At 32.1% G+C, this 21,525-nt stretch overlaps 1 protein-coding gene across 3 annotated transcripts in view; it reads right to left on the bottom strand.

Moving 5' to 3' along the window:
- The window catches only part of LOC124425498 (hemicentin-1), a 97,137-nt gene that overhangs the window by 33,987 nt on the left and 41,625 nt on the right, over positions 1–21,525 (bottom strand). For all 3 annotated transcript variants that reach the window (XM_046965893.1, XM_046965894.1, XM_046965895.1), the window contains one exon: positions 3,764–3,893. In XM_046965893.1, the coding sequence (XP_046821849.1) occupies positions 3,764–3,893 (130 nt within the window). The remainder of the gene's footprint in view (positions 1–3,763; positions 3,894–21,525) is intronic.

Raw genomic sequence — 21,525 nt, 5'->3', positions numbered from 1 at the left:
ATTTGTATTATTGCAAAAAAAAAAAAAAAGAAAAGAATTGATCGATATTAATATCATATAAAAGAAAATATTGAAGGAATAACGATAAATTATTTACAATATAATGAACTGCGTTATGTATAACACGTCTATTCTTATTTTCGCACCTTAGCATGCATTTATCTTCGCTAACGCATTATCTTCAGAACACAACGACCGTCGTTATTATCGTTGTACATGGAAAACATGAAAGTGTCACATATCTGGCATTTTTTATTTACATCGATGTCACCCACTACATTTCTCTCTAGTCTCTCTTTCCACTCTCTATACCTGTCCTTGGGGATATACGAATAGTGCGACCTTACACGAAGTTCCATTAAAAAGTAATATGCGAATCCTGGCGCAGAAAGGAAAAAAAGAAAAAAAAAGAAAAAAAGAAAAAGAAGATAAATTAAAGAGAGAAAAATTCTGACGAATAAACAAGGAAATACCTTTGAAGCTATTATCACGGTTTCCTCGGTACTTCGAAATATCGATCGTAGATGTATACAGGATGATACAAAATGACAATAATTGTAGAACTTGTAGATTCATGAATAACCAAAGAATTTTAATTATTTTCTCTTTTTTTTCTCTCTCTATCTTTCTTTCTTTTTCTTCTTTTTTTTTTTTTTTTTTTAATCAATAACACAAATAAAAAATTATATTTTACAGCACGTATTTAAAACGATCAACTTTACAATCTAATAAAAGCATCAGGAAGCTTTTTAAAGTTTCCGACGGTGCTCGCATACTCTTCCACGGTTGTTTAACGCTAAGCCTTTTCCAAAGTCTTTTTAAGTTTGTTCCACTGTAACGTATTTTGAATAGTATTGAGATCAAGAAAGTTTCAGGATCAAGTACCTTTATCCAAAATCTCCGAAGAAACAATTCTTTGCACAGATTTTACTCCATGTTTAAGTATCTAATCCTTATGAAGAATCCAATATTTATTTTCATAATACATAAGTGTAAAAGATCTTCTATTTCAAATAATTAATCTAAAATATTTTTACTTCTTATCGTTGGAAATTTGAAAAAGTATCATTATTAACGTTTGTATTAAATATAAAGATGGTCATTGTTAACACGTATTATAAAATATGATTTTTCTATTTGTGTTATTAATTCATAAAAAAAAAAAAACGAAAAAAAACAAAAAAAAAAAAAAACAAAAACAGAACAAAAAAAAACAGAAAAAAAGAATACAATAAAACTTCATTAATATATCATAAAGTTGAAAGATTCGAAACTATTGTCACAGTTATTTTGAAACATCCTGTAGTTTATTTGCAGAGTATATACGAATCATCCTCGCATTAACGTTTCATTGGAGCTTCCATGAATAACTTTACGTAGGCTATCATATGCCTATATGTATGTATTGCAAACAGACAGAGAGAGAGAGAGAGAGAGAGAGAGAGAGAGAGAGAGAGAGAGAGAGAGAGAGAGAGAAAGAGAGAGAGGGAGAGACAGAGACAGAGAGAGGGAAGGAGCGTAGTCAATGCGGGCAGGCAACTGATTTATCGCGTTCAAATTAATGGCTCATTAGTTCGTTCTCTCGCGCTAATGAGTCAATCGCCTCTCAGAAATGGATAACCCTTAAGCGTGGCATATGTGCCTAACACGATCGTTTACAAGACTCGGTACTTGTGCCAAACGAGACGATACGGAAAGCAAACGAAGATGATGAAATGAGATAGAATCGAATATTCAAATTTTTGTCAGAAATAGAAAGAAGAAGATAATTTACTTGCATATATTTTTTTCGTTATATTTCGAATAAAAAAGAAAATAATAATAATAATAATAATAATAATAATAATAATAATAATAATAACAAAAATAATCAAAGTTTAGTAGTAATAAGAAAAATAATAATAATAATCTGTCTCTATGAATGGGATACGATGAAATTATTAAATCAACTAGCTTGTGAATAAGCAAGTATATAATATAGTATATATACATGCTTAATGAGATGAGCGTAGGGGAGATATATGCGAAAGCTTCGTTTCGACGGAACAAAGGTAGACTGACTTATACCATTTTTATTTTCCACAGTTCGTTGCCAAATCGTAATTATTCGTGCAATGATATTTCTCTTTTGCTACTTCAGAATGTTACCAGAGAGATTGAGGAGTAATGGTAAATAAATAATGAACCCTTTTTTGTGTATATATTAATGTACATTTCTAAACGATATTTATTTTTAATAATAAATAATGTAGGGATTTATTTCAGGGGATGTTTTCCAAAGTGAACGTAACCATTTAGAATGATCAAATTAAATATTAATATCGTAAATCTTTAAATGATTATTTTATAAGTTACATTATATTTGAATTTAAACAAAACAAGATTATACGCGTTGAAATCCGATTTTCATATAAAAATATATCGAGAATGGTTGTACACTTTTGGAATATATCTTAGTTATGTTCGAAAAAATTTGTATTCGATTCATGAAAGGATTCGTCGTGTAAAACTTTCGTTTAAAGTTTCACACTTTTGGAAAAGCCGAATGAACGAATGAACAATAGAGAAAGAATACAAGAAGAAGGAAGAAGTAGACGAAAAATAGGAAAGACGTTTGCTACGAGAAAGAGAAGCGAGAAGGATCTTCGCGTAACAGTCTGTGGCACGTACGATAAGCGAATAGGATGTCGCACAATAAATATTTTACTGCGTCGCCACGAGAAGGAAGACGGCTTAGGAGAGTGGGTGGGCCCATGACAGGAGTGGAATCTCCTAGAGAAAATGTACGAATTCGCGAGGTCGCCTTTAAATTTAAACTTTCTTGTCGTAGTAAAGATTAAACTGACTTTACAAGAGTTGATGCGAGTCTTGGTTACGTGTTTCATCCCCTTACTTTGTTATCTCTTTACATTCACCCTTTTCACTCTTGAAAATGTTATTTTATGTGTGTGATTTTATCATGACACATTATGATACATTTTATATATATATATATATATATATATATATATATATATATATATCTATATATATGTATATATATAAATAAAATTGATGATGAACTTAATAAGAGATCAAGTTCTTATTGTCTCCGACAAATTTTAAATCGAATATATTATAGGAATATTATAAATAATATTATATTTACATTATATTCTGCACATTAATAAAATTGGATAAATCTCAATATGTAAAACTAAACAATCGATTTTTATAGATAGAAAAGAAAGAAATTTTTACTCAACGCGATGGCATCAACATTCTTATCATTCTTATTTTCTTTCCTTTTCGTTCTTACAAATTCGATGCTCGGCTTCTCGATGCGAAAGATGTAGATCCGTGAACGGGATAACCCAAAGCGATGAGAATTTCCATTCTTTTTTCTCCTACCGTTTTTTTCAATAAAACGTAGGACAAAGTTGGGACGTCGAACGTGCATGTCGAAACGAGAGAACTTTCCCATTATCATTGAATCGATGAAAGAAAACGATAGAGAAAGAGAGCGAGAGAAAGAGAGAGAGAGAGAGAGAGAAAGAGAGAAAGAGATGAAGTTAGGCGATCTCGAAGAAGGAACTATCGACGTGATTCGAATGAAAATCGTTCGAATAGTTCTCCTACGTAATACAATTCCATCTATCGGATTTCTAGCTTTATTCTCTGAAGTATAAACGTAAAGACGAGATTTTCCCGTCGAGGCGTTATAATAAAATGATTTACTTATTACGGTGCGATGAACGATACGTCGTTCGTATACGTGATTTACCTATAAATCGGATCACCCCCATCTTCCTTGAACCAGAGCACCATGTTGACGTTGTCGTCGTTGGGCGCATGTATATCGCACGGTAGCTGCACTTTATTTCCGACCACACCTTCTATCGTAGTAATTGGCACTGAAATTAAATGAAAAAAGAAGCGATATAATATCCATTCTGATTTTTATATATCAAAATTAATTTGAGTTATGCTCGAGTTGAACAATTAATTGTTTGAGAAAAAGATAGGTATATTAATTAAATCTGATTACATAAAAAGTATAGTAACGATGTAAACGCTTGATCATATTAAAGCGAATACAAACGTATTATATTATTAAATTAAATTTATATTCATATTAATCGTACAATTGAACAATTTTTATCTCTCTTTATGAAGAGACGTGTATATATAAATAAAAATTTCATTAGATAAAAATATAGTGACGATGTGTACGATGATCGTATAAGAATAGATAAATTATCTCGAAGAATAATTCAAGTGTAAAATTTCACGTAAGTGAATGAAATAAGAAAGGATGTCTCTTCGAATCGATGAATTTGACGATGGTAAATGGGCGTTTGATGTCGCAACTGTAGGGAGTGCCGTTACTAAATTAGATTTACATGTTGATAGAGTTATCACGTTTTAACAAGTTCCTCGCAAGAGCCCCTTTACACTCTCGTCCCTTCTTATTTGTAGACCCTAATGGAACTGGTATCTGAGCCTAATTTGACTGTTAAGTATTACGGAGTACTATTGCTTAATACACTTAATTACTTCCTTCAAATCTGTTAAATCGTTCAACGAGATAATTTAAATGCGAAGGAAAGATATGAGAATTACGAGAATGAGAAAATGGAAAAAAAAAAAAAAGGACAAGGTGAATATATAATCAATACTTTTTTTCTTCTGTTATCGATTATAAGCCAATCTAAAAGGACAATTTAATTATGAGGAAAAGAGTGAGAATGACGTGGTATGAGAGAAAATGTAAAAGGTAAGAGCATATGGTCAATATCTATTCTTTTATCTCTTTTCTTCTTCTTCTTTTTCTTTTTTTTCTTTTATTTTGTTGACGTTGTTGTTGATTCTGAGGAAAAAAAGGTACGGGAAAGAAGGAGTACATTAGCGTGGAAAACTCTCTCAGAGACCGGATAGTCAACCTCTTCCATCTTCCCTTTTCCTCACCTTTCTCACTCATCCTCATTCTTCTATGGTTTATTGCACCCTGCTCGGGAAACTTGCGACGCGGTTGACCTTAATGGTGCGTTCACCTGTCGCGTGAAGTAACACGAAAAGACACATAACGTCGCTCTCGTCGAATAAACGAACGAACGAACGAATGAACGAACGAACGAATGAGCGAACGAACGAATGAACGAACGAACGAATGAACGAACGATAGTTAAATGCACGCAATGTGCATCAAGTTTTACGCTCGACTCGATCCAATCGATCAATGAAACGGACGATCCTTTTTCTGCGTGTATAAACGCTGAATAGTTGCAATAACCTTTCATAAATTTTTCAATTGCAAATATCTGCAAAGAGAATCTGCAGTTTCTTCGAAGTTACATTATATATTTCTAAGATATCATGTAAATGTTACAATATTTGTATAGTAAATAAATAATGATCGTAACAATAACGTGGAACAATTGAAATATCGCAATAATAAATTCTAAAATGAAAATAGATAGTAATTAGAATCTTATCGATCGATATGATTGAAATGAATCGTATAAAGTCTCAAAATTAGAATTCATTGAAGAAACAACAAACGTTAGTTCTTGTCCTAGTCATTGGCGTCTTGGAGTCGAATGTAATCGTGTATCGCGATTTGTTCATAAACGCCCACATCGTTCCAAGAAGGTAAAGAAAAGAAGACACGAGAGATATCTACACGGTGGTCTCGTAGGGAATCCCATAAATAACTTTTCTACGTGGAAAACGAATCCATCAGCTTGCGGTACGCTTGAGCGTTCGATTAGTGGAAACATCAAAACGTGCGTACGAGCGTGTAACTCTTCCTTTCTTCCTTTTTCCTTTTTTTTTTTATTTTTTCTTTTTTTCTTTTTTTCCTCCTCTTTCTTTCCCTTCACTCGTACCGTTCAGTTCCGTCTTCTCGCATAGCCATAAATAAGTAATCATTCGGTTTCCACGAATCTCATAAACTATCATTCCTGGAGCCGGTATACACTTTCTTGGTATACCAAAGTTTATTTTTCTTTTTTTATCGTACGACCGAAATTCGATGCTATTTTTCTTTTTTATTTTTCTCTTCGTTCGTTGGATCGTTCGTTCGTTGGATCGTTCGTACGTTCGTTCGTTCTCTTTTACTTTTCGGTAACGTCGGAGAACGAACTACAAAGTTATTTCATCGAGGATACTCGGAGCTTCCGATAAATCGGCAGACGCCTGCTGACTCGGTCCGTTTATCTCCGTTCGAAGATAAATGTGAATGTGGTCCGAATCAAACGTGAATGCTTTTCGAAATTAGACCCTGATGCTCGTTTGTGTTTAAACCAAGCGGATCGAGGTTTTCAAGGTTCTTAGTCATATTCTTCTACACGTTCCGATATGCAATAAGTATCCTTCTGAACCGGTTTTAACAACCTTATTCAAAGGAAATCTCATATTTAATAAATAGTTATCTTCAATGAAAAAAAATCGAAATACCTCTTTCTTTTTTTCTTTCTTTCTTTTTATTGCATGAATATTTTCTCTAACGATTCTCTCTTCAATAGTAAAATAGAGAAAGGAAATAAACATTTTCGAATGAATCTTTCGGATTATTCGTATAAGTATTATACATATACTTATCAGTAGCCTTCTTTGTCGGGTCCATTATTCTCTCTCGCTCTCTCTCTCTCTCTCTCTCTCATACACACACACACACACACACACACATACACACGCACGCACACAATCTTTCTTTTTCGGTAGTGCACATAAACTTGACGGAAACTGGCTTACGATAATGACCTCGAACGTAACGAACCTATTCACGATTTAAGGCGGGCAATTAGCCAGAAAGCCGACCATTATTTAGATGACTCTACTCCCACCACTTCTTTCGCCATTTCCTCATACAATTAATTCGACGATAAAAGAAGCATTAACACGAGCGGGGCAAACGCTGAAGAAAGAAAGAGAGAAAGATAAATGAATAGAAGATAGATACACACACACATATATATATATATATATATATATATATATATATGTATTTGAGATATAACTTATACGATTGATCAATATATATATATATATATTTTTTCTTGAACGATTATGCAGGTAGAAAAATAAAAAGAGAACGAGACATGCTTAAAAACCGGACCTGAAGGCTACTTTCTCATTTGATCGAGAATCGATCCTCCTTTTAACCACGTCCGGCTTTGAATACTACATAATTATCGACTAATACTAAAAGAGACAAAACATAGATCGGGAAATGAAATCGTTAACAACCGAATTAATATTCGTGATTTGTGGAAATTTAATGGATCTATGTTCAGAATTTTTTTATCGTTTTTACTATTCACTTTCAATCATATAAAAAGTATTAATAAACGTCGACGACATTCTTGTAGTATTACTCACTGCTGACTTCTAGGTATAATTTTCTTATATCCTTCAATTTTCAACAATAGAGGTGTAATGGTAACTCTTTATATTTTTATATTTCATAAGATCCATAAAAATCGAATAAAGTATCCCGTTTATGAATATACTTACTAATTAATATTTTACAAGGTATATGTTGATTTAATGCGGAACGTTATATTATCGATTGTAGGAGTAAAGAATTAGAAGAGAAATAATTTCCATTGCCAATTTCCACGTTTTTTCTTTTTTTTTTTTTTTCTTTTTTTTTTACTACTTATAAAATCTTCCATACAAGTCTATATATTTGATCCTTTTTTTTTTTTTTCTTTAATTATTAATAATATTATATAAATAATTTGCGTAACAAATTTAATATAAAAGATTAAATGTTCTATCTATACTAGACATAATATATCCTAAATTAAGATTCTTATTTTGAAAACGAATATCAAAATCATATTTATAGTGAATAATTAATGTTTCTAATTCCATTGAAATTATCACATAATGATGTTAGAATGAAACATTAATTTTTAAAAATTCATAACTTTCTCATCTGAAAGAAATTTTATAACGAAGGTATTGGAATATTTAGATGAAGATTTATCGATAGCCGTTCGGTTCGATTCACGCGACTCCCATTTGCATAAATATACGGACGTACGAGTTGGCGTTGGATATACGTTCTGTATGATTGATCGCGCATTAATTATGCCTACGTTCGCTTAACGCTAAAGGTCCACATTATACGAACATAGAAATAAAAGTCTACAAATGAAACATAAATAAAAGCAAACTTTTTTTTTAGTCTTCTTCATACATATCTTTATCATCGATCAAAGTAAATTCTTGAGATTTATAGAAAGTCCTAACGATCTTTAAAAAAGGAAAAAAAGAAAAAACAGCACCTTTGCATGCACCTACGATGTAGCTCTCTGGGAAAAAAATGAAAATTATTTCATTAGGTCGTAATTTCTTTCTTTTTATAAAAGAGCGACGTACACTTACAAATTTTCATCTACGTATTTTACATTAAATCATTATATCTCAAAGAAATTAAAATGATAATAAAAGAAAATATTTACACTTTTAATTAGGATATTCATTTATCAAAATGAATAGTACTTTAAATGGCAAACTTGCAGAAGTTATAACTTGTGGTAAATGTGAAATATCATAATTTGTATGCGTGTGTATAACTTATATGATTATTAAATAATAATGGCGAAAGTAGATATTCTTTCATGAATAAGGAAACGATTTAAAGGAAAATTGATTTCCTTTAACAGTATGACAATTATATCACAGTTGAAACCTATATAATGATATCTTATAAAATTTTGTTTTAACAGGCATAATTTATACCTGAGAGTTTCATTGATTTTAAATGCTAAATTGAATATGTAATCTCCGAAATGCATTTCAAAAAAACGTATTGCTTTCGGATAATTAATTAACATATAGATAATGTTTCCTCAATACATTCCACTGAAATAATATAAAAGTATGTTCTATTAAATTTTTACAAAATCTTGTTGATAATAACTTATACGAATTCAAACAGATAATATCAAAATTATGTAAAAATATTATTTTTATAATATTTTTTTCAATCCATTTCTTGATATCTTATAAACAGCAATTAAGATATCATTCGTATTCATGTTACGATCAATGATTATTAATTTTGATATTAATTTTGAAATACCACCATTATTCACTTTACTTATCGTGGAAAATGTACTAAGAAAAGAAGTATTTCCTTTTGCCGTTTCACATTTTATTACTTTAACATTTACCATATATTTCGAAATACATTGGCTTGACTTCAGTGAGTCAAGAATAAAAAAAAAAAAAAAAGAGAGAAAAAAAAGAAAGAACTAATGATATATCGAGTTTAAGTTCACGTGCGTAGTCGTTAAAGTTGTTTTGTGACAAAGTAACAAATTAACTCGCCTTGTACAACGGAGAAGTATTTCCAAATGGCAAGTTAACTCATTATCTTTTATTAATAATTCAATTAATAATAAATAAATTTGCGACAATGAAAATGATATTCAAACAGATACAAAAGGATTTCAATAAATATATCATTAATATTATATTTTGAAAATTATTATCATAATGAACACAACGTCGAAGGTTCTCTCTGATATTTCTAATTGCTGGAAAGGAATCTCCGTTGTTTTTGTTGCGTCGAGTCTGCGCCGTAGAGAAGAGAAAACGAATCGTAAGAACACAATGTTGTAGGATTAAAGCTGAACATTTGCGAAGAGTCTTTAAAGTGAACGAGACGAACGAATTGAAAAGGTAAAAAAAGAAGAGGGATAGTCAATCTTAACGGTTTGTTCATTAACTGTTGATCTCACCGATTCGTTCGATTGATCGAGTCGAAATGGTGCTCAGAAAGGTTATTAATGAACCATCATGTTTATCGTATCGCGAAAAATATATCGATTGGGTGCAAGAGAAACACGGTAAAGTTCATAAAAACGAACAAAAAAGTGAACGAATAACGAGCGAACGAAGGAGCTGGACCGACTAACGGAACAATTTTCGCTAGGAGAAAAGCTCTCTCTCTCTCTCTCTCTCTCTTTTTATTTCTCTTTCTACTAGCTCTCGAAGCTCTCGCGCAAGCATGACTTTATTTACGAGTCTTTGGCGGCTGCTTCGTTCGCCGGTAATTGCTGCGGCAATTACAACGCGATTTATTGTAATTACAACTTTTACAATACGACGACTGAGCCAAACTACAAGCAGCATGTAACCTTTTCTTTATCTTTATCGTTCTCTCGATCTGGTAGTATTAATAAATATTTTTAGTTATTATCTCATTTTACTTTATTAGATACTATCTCATATTATATTCATTATTATATTTTATATTATCACATTATAAATTACTTGCAATAAGATTATTTTATATATCTTCTTTCCCACAAACACACATGCACACACACACACACACACACAAATTTGTATATAAAGTGTATTATTTTTCTATTGTCAAAAATATCGATCATCCGTCATTCATCCATCTTTTTAATATCAAACCAATAAACGAGTCAGATTATCATGTCGAATAATTGTCAAGATAAAGTGTCGATGTCAGAATACTTATTGCAGATTTCATTAAAATAAACTATGACAATAGAAAATATTTCAGAAGAGATAGACTGCAAGCGAGAGAGAATGAATATCGAAACGTTTCTGAAGGTTTACGATGCTAATATATAAATTGATTCATTCATTATAAGAAATTGTAAAAATTGTCAAGTATCTAGAGGAGCTTTTTGTAATTATTGAATTTCTGTAATTATCGTAAATCATTATCGCGACTATGTAATAAGAAATGAATATGATTGTGACTAGATTTAATTGTGGATAGAAAAATATTTCTAATCAAATATACTTAACTTTATTCTGAAAAGTTCTGTAAATCGAATTTAAAGCCGTTAGTTTCGAGAAATCGTGGCATGATGCGTTTGTATGTTCCATGCTTATAACGAATAAGAGGATGTTAGAGAGCTCAAAGTTACCGTATATGCACGACTGGTTACGCTTTTACGGATTCTCTTTGACGATCCCTTAGTCTGAAATGAGATTATGTACATCACCGATTTATTCTCGATGATATTGGCGATTCGTGAAAAGCCAGCGACCGTAAAAAAAAAATTATATACGTTCTATATTATCATTTGAGAAATCTCACATCTTTCTGGAAGATTATCGCTTCTTCTTTAACTCATTAGTTCTTAGCTCGGTCATTGCATCGTGGACGGTCACGTTTGTGCTCATTTTTCCCTCCTTCTGGAAGTCATCCACTTCTCGTCTCTTTTCATTCTTAGTATCTTACATCTGGCACAGTCCTACGAAGACGTTTTTCCACTTCTTTCATTCTTTTTAAAGTCGTTAACTTACAAACGTCAATGAAAAGTTACAAATAATATCACGTGTTCTAGATTTAAATATAAATTCAATTTAAATATTTCAACAAATTATTCAACTATGATCTACGATAGAAATCATAAATATTTGAAATCATAAATGTTCCCAGTTACTCTCTCTTTTCGTATCGATCTAATATATTTCCATTTCTCGTATATTTCAATTAGTCCATCCATCGGCAAATTTTGGACATTCCACCATCGTTGGGATTTTATTTAAAAATAAAATTATCGGTAGAAGATTTTGGACGGTCGAACAGGCACGTGCTCTGATTTGGCAAAGATTTGCGACATGAGAGAGAAAGATAAAGAAAGGGAGAGAGAGAGAGAGAGAGAGAGAGAGAGAGAGAGAGAGAGAGAGAGAGAGAGAAAGAGAGATGGAGAGAGAAAGAGAGTCATAAAGAGAGAAAAAGAAAAACATAAAGACTGAAGGGGAGAGAAGAGAAGGGGTACAGAGCTCGAAGTAGGGAAAAATAAAAGGCGTGAACCGAAGAGAAGCCAAGAAAGAGCGCGAAGGGAGATATAAAAAGGGGTATACTTGATAGGAAGGGGTAAAGAGGAAACCAAGAGGGTTGGGCTATCGGTAGTGGTAAGTGCACCAGCAGCATGCCGTGCCTGGCACTTAAGGATATATATTAGCGTTGGGAATATATATATATAAACATATATATGAGGGTACTGCCAGCTTGAATTCAATGCGTAAAAAAAAGGGAATAGAAAAAAGGGCTTCCTACGGAAAAATTTTCTTCGGCAAGGAAGAAAAGAAAAAGGAGAACATCCCGACGGAAGGGAAGCGCGAGAATCGTTTAGTTATTTATGCATGGGCTATTTTTAAAGTCATTGCTAGCTGCAGTTTTTCGCACGATTCGTATTTGGCACGCGGAATCTTCGATCTCTTTAGTTTCCAGCCAGGTCCTTTTTTCCTTTTGTACTTCCTAAGAAGGTACTACGTTTTAAACTCCTCTTTACGACGTTCTATAGTCGCATCACGATCCCAACGTCTGTTTCCCAACGCTGCGAGTAACAGCTTTCGCATGGAACTGAGCATTTCTCTGTAACGGAGGAGCTTTACAGTTACCGAGCCAAGCTCGCAGACATTAATCTCTCTTATATGAGTTACGGGCCGTATATTTATACATATGTATATGTATAAAATATGCGAAGATACGCATTCGTGAATACATATACGCGAGAAGAGCCTACGATCGGTATTATCTTTAAATCTTACGTCATATCTTTCATATCGAATATAAAATATTAATAATGTCTTAAAGATTAAAAATTATCAATCGAGTTTATCCGATGAATTTTTATGAATTTATTTATATTCCAATAAAAAAAAAAAAAAAAAGAAAAAAAAAAAAAAGGAAAAAAGAAAAGGTAAGAGAAAAATTTATAACGTACGGAAAATGGAATGAGATTATAAACTCATTGGAATATTTCTTTATGTGAAAGAAAGGAAAAAGATTTTGATAAAAACAAAGAGCATCGAATGACGTTTTTTCTTCTATCCTTGTTTTTCTATACTTTCCTCTCAACGAACTTTCCTCTCCTCCTTCGTCCTTCGTTATTCTCAGTTTTTACGAGCGACAGCTTTTACACGATGCAGCTGCCACGATACGAGGTCTTCATGGTTTTCAAGAGGCGCTAAAGAGAAAAACTAATCTCGGCTATGAGAAGGATGTATGACTTACGAGCCGAGCAAGTTTCACGTGGCTCTTCTTGATGCTTCACGGTATCAGTACATTACAAACTCGAGTACCACCATTGATATGGTATAATGAAAAAAGATTTTTATTGAAAGAAAAAAAGGGGGAAAAAAAAGGAACAATAAAAAAATGTTATTTCTTTCGTCACGCAGACGTTCGAACACATTTGAAAACATTTTTCCTTCAACCTAAATTATCAAATCAAAAATAGAGAAATTATATTAGATTCGAAATGTTGGATATAACGAATCGTACGAAATAGATATCTATGAATTTTATCGACGCCCGATTGGAAATACAATATATTTCACCGTGATATACAAGTGGAACAATTGGAAGTTAAATGAAAATTAATAATTTCGTGTATTATCGAACAAAAATATCGCTATTTTCTCGTTACGGAGGTGGAAAATCATTGAACGTATATTTCGGTCATATTTGCCGTTTCACTGGCAATTATATCCTCGAAGGATGGAATGTTAAATATGCGACCACAAAAGCATAATCAATGATGTTTACTGTTAAAAAGTCGATCAACGTGTTTTGCGCGACGAGATGAATAAAAAAAAAAAAATAAAAAAAAAAAAAAAAACAAAAAAAAGACAAAAAGAAAAAAAGAATGCGTTTGACGGTGTAAACCAAGCAATTATGTGGATCCTGCTTTTACGAGCCTCCCGACGCACCGTGAATAATATTCCTGTTGGTTGAATATACAAAAAAAAAAAAAGAATAAAAGAGAACCGAGGGAAAAAAAAAGGTCAGGGAATTCCTCTCGCTCAATTATTATCACGACGTACGGCAAATTCTCCTGCGACGCAACGAATAATTTGTCGGCCTGGTAATACGTGTTCTCGATCCTTTCGGCCCTTAAGATTTATCGGTTTATCGTACCCTCCCTCTGAGTCCCTCGACGAATAAACTCAAACGCATGTGATTACGTGTCATTTATATCAGAGAACTAAAAAGAATCAAGGATATTTCAAGATTAACATTTAAATGAAAGTTACTGAATAGACATTTATCGAAATAATTTCTAATTATGTTTAATTACATTGAAAAATATCGATTGAAAATACTATTCAATAATTAATAATTATTGAGTTCTATTAACAATGAAATATATATGATTTCATTTATTCCTCGTTGCACATCGAAACCACTAGTCATCGAATAATAGTTTTGGCTTTCGTCCTTCTAAAGTGACTGTAATTCAAGACAAGAGACCCTTTTAAAGGTAACGAGAGACTATGAGCAATAGTTTCTCCTTTGTAATACTATATAAATTGCACAAATTCGTGTCCACTTTGAGAAAAAGGGTTTCTCAATTTTCTACCCCTTTTCTGCTTATATTTTTCATCCGTTCTATCCCGCAGCGCATCCTTTCCCGAGTCTATTTCGCTTAAATTTTTCGTAGACACTTGGAATGCGCTCGGGAGCGTGAAAATCGTGTATAGAATAGCGTTTCTTGTCTCTACCTTTCTCCCTGTTAACGTGCATTCTCGTATGCCACACGCGTGCCAAATTCCGCTCGTCTCAGTCTTTTCACATGACCTTTTGGCTTGTCGTCTGTCCGTCTGTCCGTCGTAAGCGCTTCTCTGATCCTTCGAAAAAAGAAACTTACGAAAACGATAAAAAGCTCTTTCGATTTTTCCTCCTATCTTTTTTCTTCTTTTTTTTTTTCTTCATTCTCAAAGGCGTACAAAACTTCTACAAAAATTTAACATACCTACGAGTTAAACTTCATCCCGTTCAACTTAGAAAATCAAATTTTCAATTTACGATCACTTAAACGATTAATTTTCTGATTAAACATAAAAAGGAACAACCCAATTAATAACCAATTATCAATTTTCCAATTATAACTAAAATTTCATAATTAAATATATATATATATATATATATATATATATACATATATCTATATTAAAAATTGTAATTTTCCAATTACGATAATTAATACAATTAATTTATTGATTAAAATTGAAAAATAAATGTTCTACCGTTTATAGTTAATGTAATTATGTAAAAAATCGTTTAAAGCAAAAGCACGTGTGTATGTGTGGTCTTTTTAAATATTTAAAAAAAAAAAAAATAAAAGATAATGTTTAAACAAAAGTGTATAACTTTAAATAAGTAAAGGTTAAATGAAGGAAGTTTGTGTAAGCTTGTTCTACATCTAATATCTAGCGGCTCGTTACCTAGCGATAGCAAACTCCCTCTCAACCCCTTCCTTCGTCTTTCTTGCTAGCACCACCTTATCCTTCTTCTTCTTCTTCTCCTTGAACGTAGAAGATATCTCGCTTATCCTGCACCACCCGTGGTTTCGACCACTTTCAAACTGCGCGCCATGTGCGTCCATTCGTCTCTTTTTATCTCTTCAACCCTCCACGACACATTCCCGTCCATTTTTTTCTTCTTCTCTCCTTTTTCATTCTTTTTCTTCTTTCGTTTTTTCTCAACTTCCGTAGAGAACCCCTCTTTCTCGATATTGTCTCATCCTCGTCGTCGTCGTCGTCGTCGTCAAGCCAAGAAATCGAACGCCTCTTCTCGAACTTTTCGTACCTCCTTGAGAAACGTGTTGACCGAAACTCGAATGACTTTCGATCGATCTTCTTTAACGGCAAAGAATAGATCTTATCTGTTCGTTCAAGTGCTTGATTTTTTTCTTGTTTACTTCGAACGAACAAGTAATACTTTCATTGGTATTATTCGTACCATCAGTTTATCATAAATCTTTCAGGATTTTTCTATGTATGATTTTATTAAAACAATTTTATTTAAATGATAATTAACAAAAGATATAAATAAAAGGATCAATTCGAAGATAATTTGATGTCTATGTAAAAAAACTACGAAAAAGAAAAAAAAAAATTATAAAAAAATTACTTATACCAACGAGGAAATAGATAGATCACATTAGAGCCATTAAAGTACTCTATAGATGATAGTTATCATTTAGGGTTGCCTTCGTATATAAGTGATATATAAGACAAACGATTGTCATCACACAACACAGCACTTTAACATTATTTCGATGGTACCTTCTTACTCGATGCCGTTGTTGTACTTACACCATTACTATTATTGACTAGCTATCTATGATAACGATGATGGCTGCACTGTTATGAGATGGTACGCTGCTATATTTTTCATGATCGTCTAGCTTACCGCTATAAATTCACTCTAACTAAAGTACGAAGGGCCGTGTAGGTTACTTATAATCGTGTAATATTTCATAAATAACTATTCGTAAATCTTTCATCTGTTTTACGTTAAAGAAAATTCTCAATGTAATTTATATGATATTTAATGTAAGATCAAAATTATAAGAATCAATATTATAATATGCTCTTATAATCAGGAAAAAATATTAATATAATATTTATATATTAGTGTATAATTATCTATGAATATTTGTTTAATAATTACGTCTATCATCCTTTGAGACTTTTACTCTTCGACGGATCACTTCCAACTGTCTCTATCTTATTATCTCCTTGAAGCTTGTTGTTAACCTTGTCCTTCATCTTTTGGATGACGAATTCAGATATACACACACACATACACACACAGACATATATATATATATATATACAGACGTAAACAAAGAAATAGAGGATATTTGGAATTAACTGTGACGCAAATACGTTTCAATGAGATTCTACGATACATTGTTAGATACTAAAATAATAAATCTAAAATCTTTGATTCAAAGAATCATCGATCCTAAAACGAGCACGTCCATAATAGTTTCTTATCTTTAAGGATAAGAATGAACTTTGAGAAATGCGATCGGTCGTTTATGCGATTAGCAATCTATTTTATCAGATTGTTTTTATAGGAAAACTACCTTTGTCACCTGTCAGTGGGAGTTTAAGGAATCACTTCAACTTTCGCCGATACGCGTTTTAATGAAAGAAACTTAAAAAAAAAAAAAAAAAAAAAAAAAAACTGTATGAAGAAGAGGAATTTTTTAGAGACTACATCGTGAAGAACTGAATGTCAAGAATTTTCGTAATTTTTATAAAGTGGGACTGAATGAGCGTTCGACTAAACACGTAATTTGTTTTTACCTCATTTTTATATATATATATATATATATATATATATATATATATATAATATAATATAACTACATTTATTATTATTTTTGTTTACATTAGTCACAATAATATATTTATCATTCATTATCAATCCCTATGATTCTATATAAATATCTATGAAATAAATATTAAAATATTATATCTTATATATAATGTACTTTCATTGATTGAATCTCTAAGAAATATGATGATCCAATGTTAAGAATATATTGCGTGTAATAAAATTGGATTATTAAAAAATCATAGAGATTTGTAAAATGCGTACTATATACGCATACCTATAGTAAATAATTTATTATAACGCGTAAAATGAAATATGCGTGTACAATAAAATAAAAAGGATGATTACAAATGGCATTAAACACATCTGTTCTGTACGACTATCAAAGAGGTCTTGTCGGTCGAGCAATTATCATCGATCAATGTAACACACTCTCATCATTTCGATTAAAGGACAAGGATATTAGTATCGTGTAAATACGAATCGGGTAATATCGAATTTCTTCGATTTCATTATTTCTATGTTATTTTTTGATGGATCCAAAATTAAACAATAAAATACAAGCGAAGTAAACATCGAAGAGGACGAGAATAAACGTATAACAATTACCTGATATAAAGGTCATATTGTTTCGATCTCTTTGAAAATTGCTTCTTCGTATTTATTTTTGTCTGAGGGAGAATTTCGTAAGAAAAATATTTTCCTTTCTTGACAATAGGATTCTGCCGAAACGATTTGAAAGGAAATCCCTTCGCAAGCGAGGCAGTACGATTCTTTGATATAAAATTTAATGTTATCGATGGTGAAAACGTATCTATATATGTACATACATAGATACCTATATATTTGCACATATATATATATATATATATATATATATATACATATACACATACACATACACACAGAGAGAGAGAGAGAGAGAGAGAGAGAGAGAGAGAGAGAGAAAGAGAGAGATGCGATTTGAGATAGATCTCGTTCGTTTATCGGTGAATTTAAATTATCGATTGTGGCGAACGAATCGAACGTCGATGCTTACTAGACGGAGTAAAATATTTTGCAGGTAACTGAAAGTACTCGTATTTCGTAGGAAAACGCGAATCTAGAGCGTTACTTTACTTCTCCTTACGCGATACGTCGATGGTAAAATATCACCGTGGTGGAAACGGATCTCTGTGGTGCATAGATAAAACTCCCTAGCACTTCCGTATCCGGTTACTTATTTACTCTTTCTGAAAGGACACATAGGATCTAGGAAAAAGAGAGAGAGAGAGAGAGAGAAAGAGAGAGATAGAAAGGGAAAGAAACCGTAGAGAGACTCGGAAAAGAAGGGATACGCTATCTGTACGGAGGATCTTTAAAAGGTCCCCTTTTTCGAGCTCGGACCACCCGTGGTGAGTTTCGTAAAGCCGACTGGTTCCTTTATATCATCGTGGAACGCTCTTTATTTATCGTACACAATGCTGCTTTTCAAAATCTTTTTTAGGAATAGAAATCTTAGAATAATATTTATATACATATATGTATAATGAGAATAGTATATATTTATTACGAAGAACAAAATAGATTAGACAAGCTTATAATTTATTCGATTGAAATATCATATCGTTTGAGATTGAATTGATAAAATTATTTTCACAGTCAGTGCGACATTTTGAAAGATTATTTAATCTCAATTGATCGATTTTTAAATAATATTCTGGTTACTGATCTATCGTTAAAACTATTGAAATGTTCGAATAAAATGAATAAGAAAATCCCGAAGTATGCTCGAACAAATCATATTCAAGTTCCGTAATCTTCACGATGTAAATGAAGCTTCAAGAGTTCTGACAGACGTAGTGACAAACGATCGAACGTATCGCGAGAAGTGATTTGTTAGACAGTCTGTCAAGCCGTCAAAAGAAACCAGATGGAATTGATATTTGAAACAGCATTAAGGCGGTATACTACTATGTACTGTCCGTTCGTTGGATTGCTTGTACAATGAACAATGCTGGTAGTGTCTGATGTGACTACTCTTTTCATTTTTCTTCTTCTTTTTTTTTTTCTTTTTTTTTTGAAGATTTCTTTTACACATATTTTATATACCTGACGATCTTCAAACAAAATCTTACAATTTTATGTTTCACAATTTGATGGATAATTTTGCAATAAAATTCATTTATGATATTATATTGTATATATATATATATATATTTTATAATATATTATTACAATTATACGTACTCAAACGTATACGTCCATTAAATAATAATATGGGCGGTACTTTAAGATCGATTATAATACTTTAAGATCTTTTATACACCTACGATCTTCATCTTTGATCTTTTTATCTACGATCTACGCAATTATCGACTATACTCGTGGTTAGCAGGTGGTCCGATGCGAAAAGGAATTTTCAAAGGAGAAATTCACGATTAGATCTCAATGTAATTTCAAAGGTATTCTTCATGACGTGGTAATTACATTCGTGAGAAAGCGATACTCGACACTTCCAAATAGTTTTTGCCTTTGTAAAAGTACCGATACAATGACTTGATGGATTCCTAAATCCTTTGAATTTATCGAAAATGTCGAACGTGGAAAATCCTTCTTTTTTATTTTCTATTGGCAATTTAACGTTTCGCTTTTCAATAAAAAAGATTAACTCTTTGTGTGACAAAAATACAAAAGATTTTCCAAATATTGTCCTATACTCAATACATGGACAGACACACACACACACACACACACACACATACACATATATACATCATATACATACATCCATTTTCGATTTCTTACATTTTTCCAATCTATAAAAGGTTCTTACAATTTTATATTCCATGTTGACGACAAAAAGGTGAATTATCCGTTCTACAAAGATTTCTTGGATGTGAAAATGGAGGTACTGCTTATAAGAACTCTTTTCCAAATTACGGTATAATTTTACTCGGTGCAGTCTTGCTCGCGAGAAAATAGGTACGGCAGTTGAGTGCGCCCGTTAAAAACGAGGTCAATTTTCCAGATAGAAAATATAGAACGCGAGATGCGAACAAAAGTGCGAGCGACATACGGTATTACGTTCAAATGCGTTTAGAAAAATACATATACATATATACACAACGGATGGATTATTTAAATATAAATGCGAAGATATTTCCTTAAATCTTCTACAAATTTTTATTTTATTTTACAATTTTATTTGTAATTTTTCATATAATCAATAAGTTATTCTTAAATCCTTTTTCCCTTTTTGTATTCTCATTCTTTGATCTTATTATAATAAAATTTACAATTCTGTCTAAGAGTTATTAAAATTATTTGTTAAAGATCTAAAGAATAATCCAGAGCTCTAATAAAAACTTAAACATTCCATTTCTTAATTTCTTTTATCACGATAGTGGAGTGCAAATTAACAAATTAAAAAATAAAAGACTAACTTCGCAAAGGTACGGCCAATTTTTTACTCGAGACGAAGTGTAAAATATCCTAATGATGTTTGTACTCTCTCTTTCTCTCTCTCTCTCTCTCTCTCTCTCTTTTTCTCTCTTTCTCTTTTTTTCTCTCACGTCTGTATACGTAATGTACATAGGACGGTGAACCGGCTACTTGATTAGCCGTGGAGAGCTGCAAGGGCTCGACTCGAGGCGTCTCTCACCACCACCCTTGATTACTCTTTGATCGAGAGCACGAGACAGCGGCATAAGTTTCAAAGAGAAAATTTCAAACGTTCTCTCAAGCGACGACTACGACAACGACGACGACGACGACGACGAGGACGACGACGACGACGACGAGGACGACTAAGACTACGACTACGACGAGAAAGAATCAAGGCTAGGTTTAATGAAAGAAAGAAAGAGAGAAAGAGAGAAAGAAAGAAGATGTATTCCTATTTCAGTATTTATGTTACTAATAAATATAATTAGGGGAAAGTATATATATATATATCCAAGTAAATTAATATCCTATTTGAATAACTAGTTTCCAATGAACTTTATGTATTACAATTCTAATGCAAAATATTGAAACATATCAACGATATCTACGTGTTGATCTCATGAAAAAAAAAAAAAATGAAAAAAAGAAAAATTAATCCGAAAATTATATCCATATATAAAATAGAAAAGAATTTAATGAGAATTACTTATTAGTTCGAACGAAATAGTTATGTTTAAAAGGGCAAAAAAAGTGAGCAAGGAAAAAGTTAAAAGAGTTGAAGAAGGGCTAAATAGCCCGTTACCTTTGCCGATGTGTAACTTGCGAGGCTTGACTGACTTCTCCATTACGGGGAAGCATACGGTCAGCACACGCGCAGCCTTTAACCTCGAAACTTCCTTTTAATACAAACGCGCATCGAAGAACGAAAGAGGAACAGCCAACGAAAACCATTTCGATCGTAGCACAGCTAA

The sequence above is a fragment of the Vespa crabro genome, chromosome 7, assembly GCF_910589235.1.
Source record: "Vespa crabro chromosome 7, iyVesCrab1.2, whole genome shotgun sequence".
In the NCBI taxonomy this organism is placed as follows: Eukaryota; Metazoa; Arthropoda; class Insecta; order Hymenoptera; family Vespidae; genus Vespa; species Vespa crabro.
Note: the sequence above shows the minus strand (reverse complement) of the source record. Positions and strands in the feature narration are given on the sequence as shown.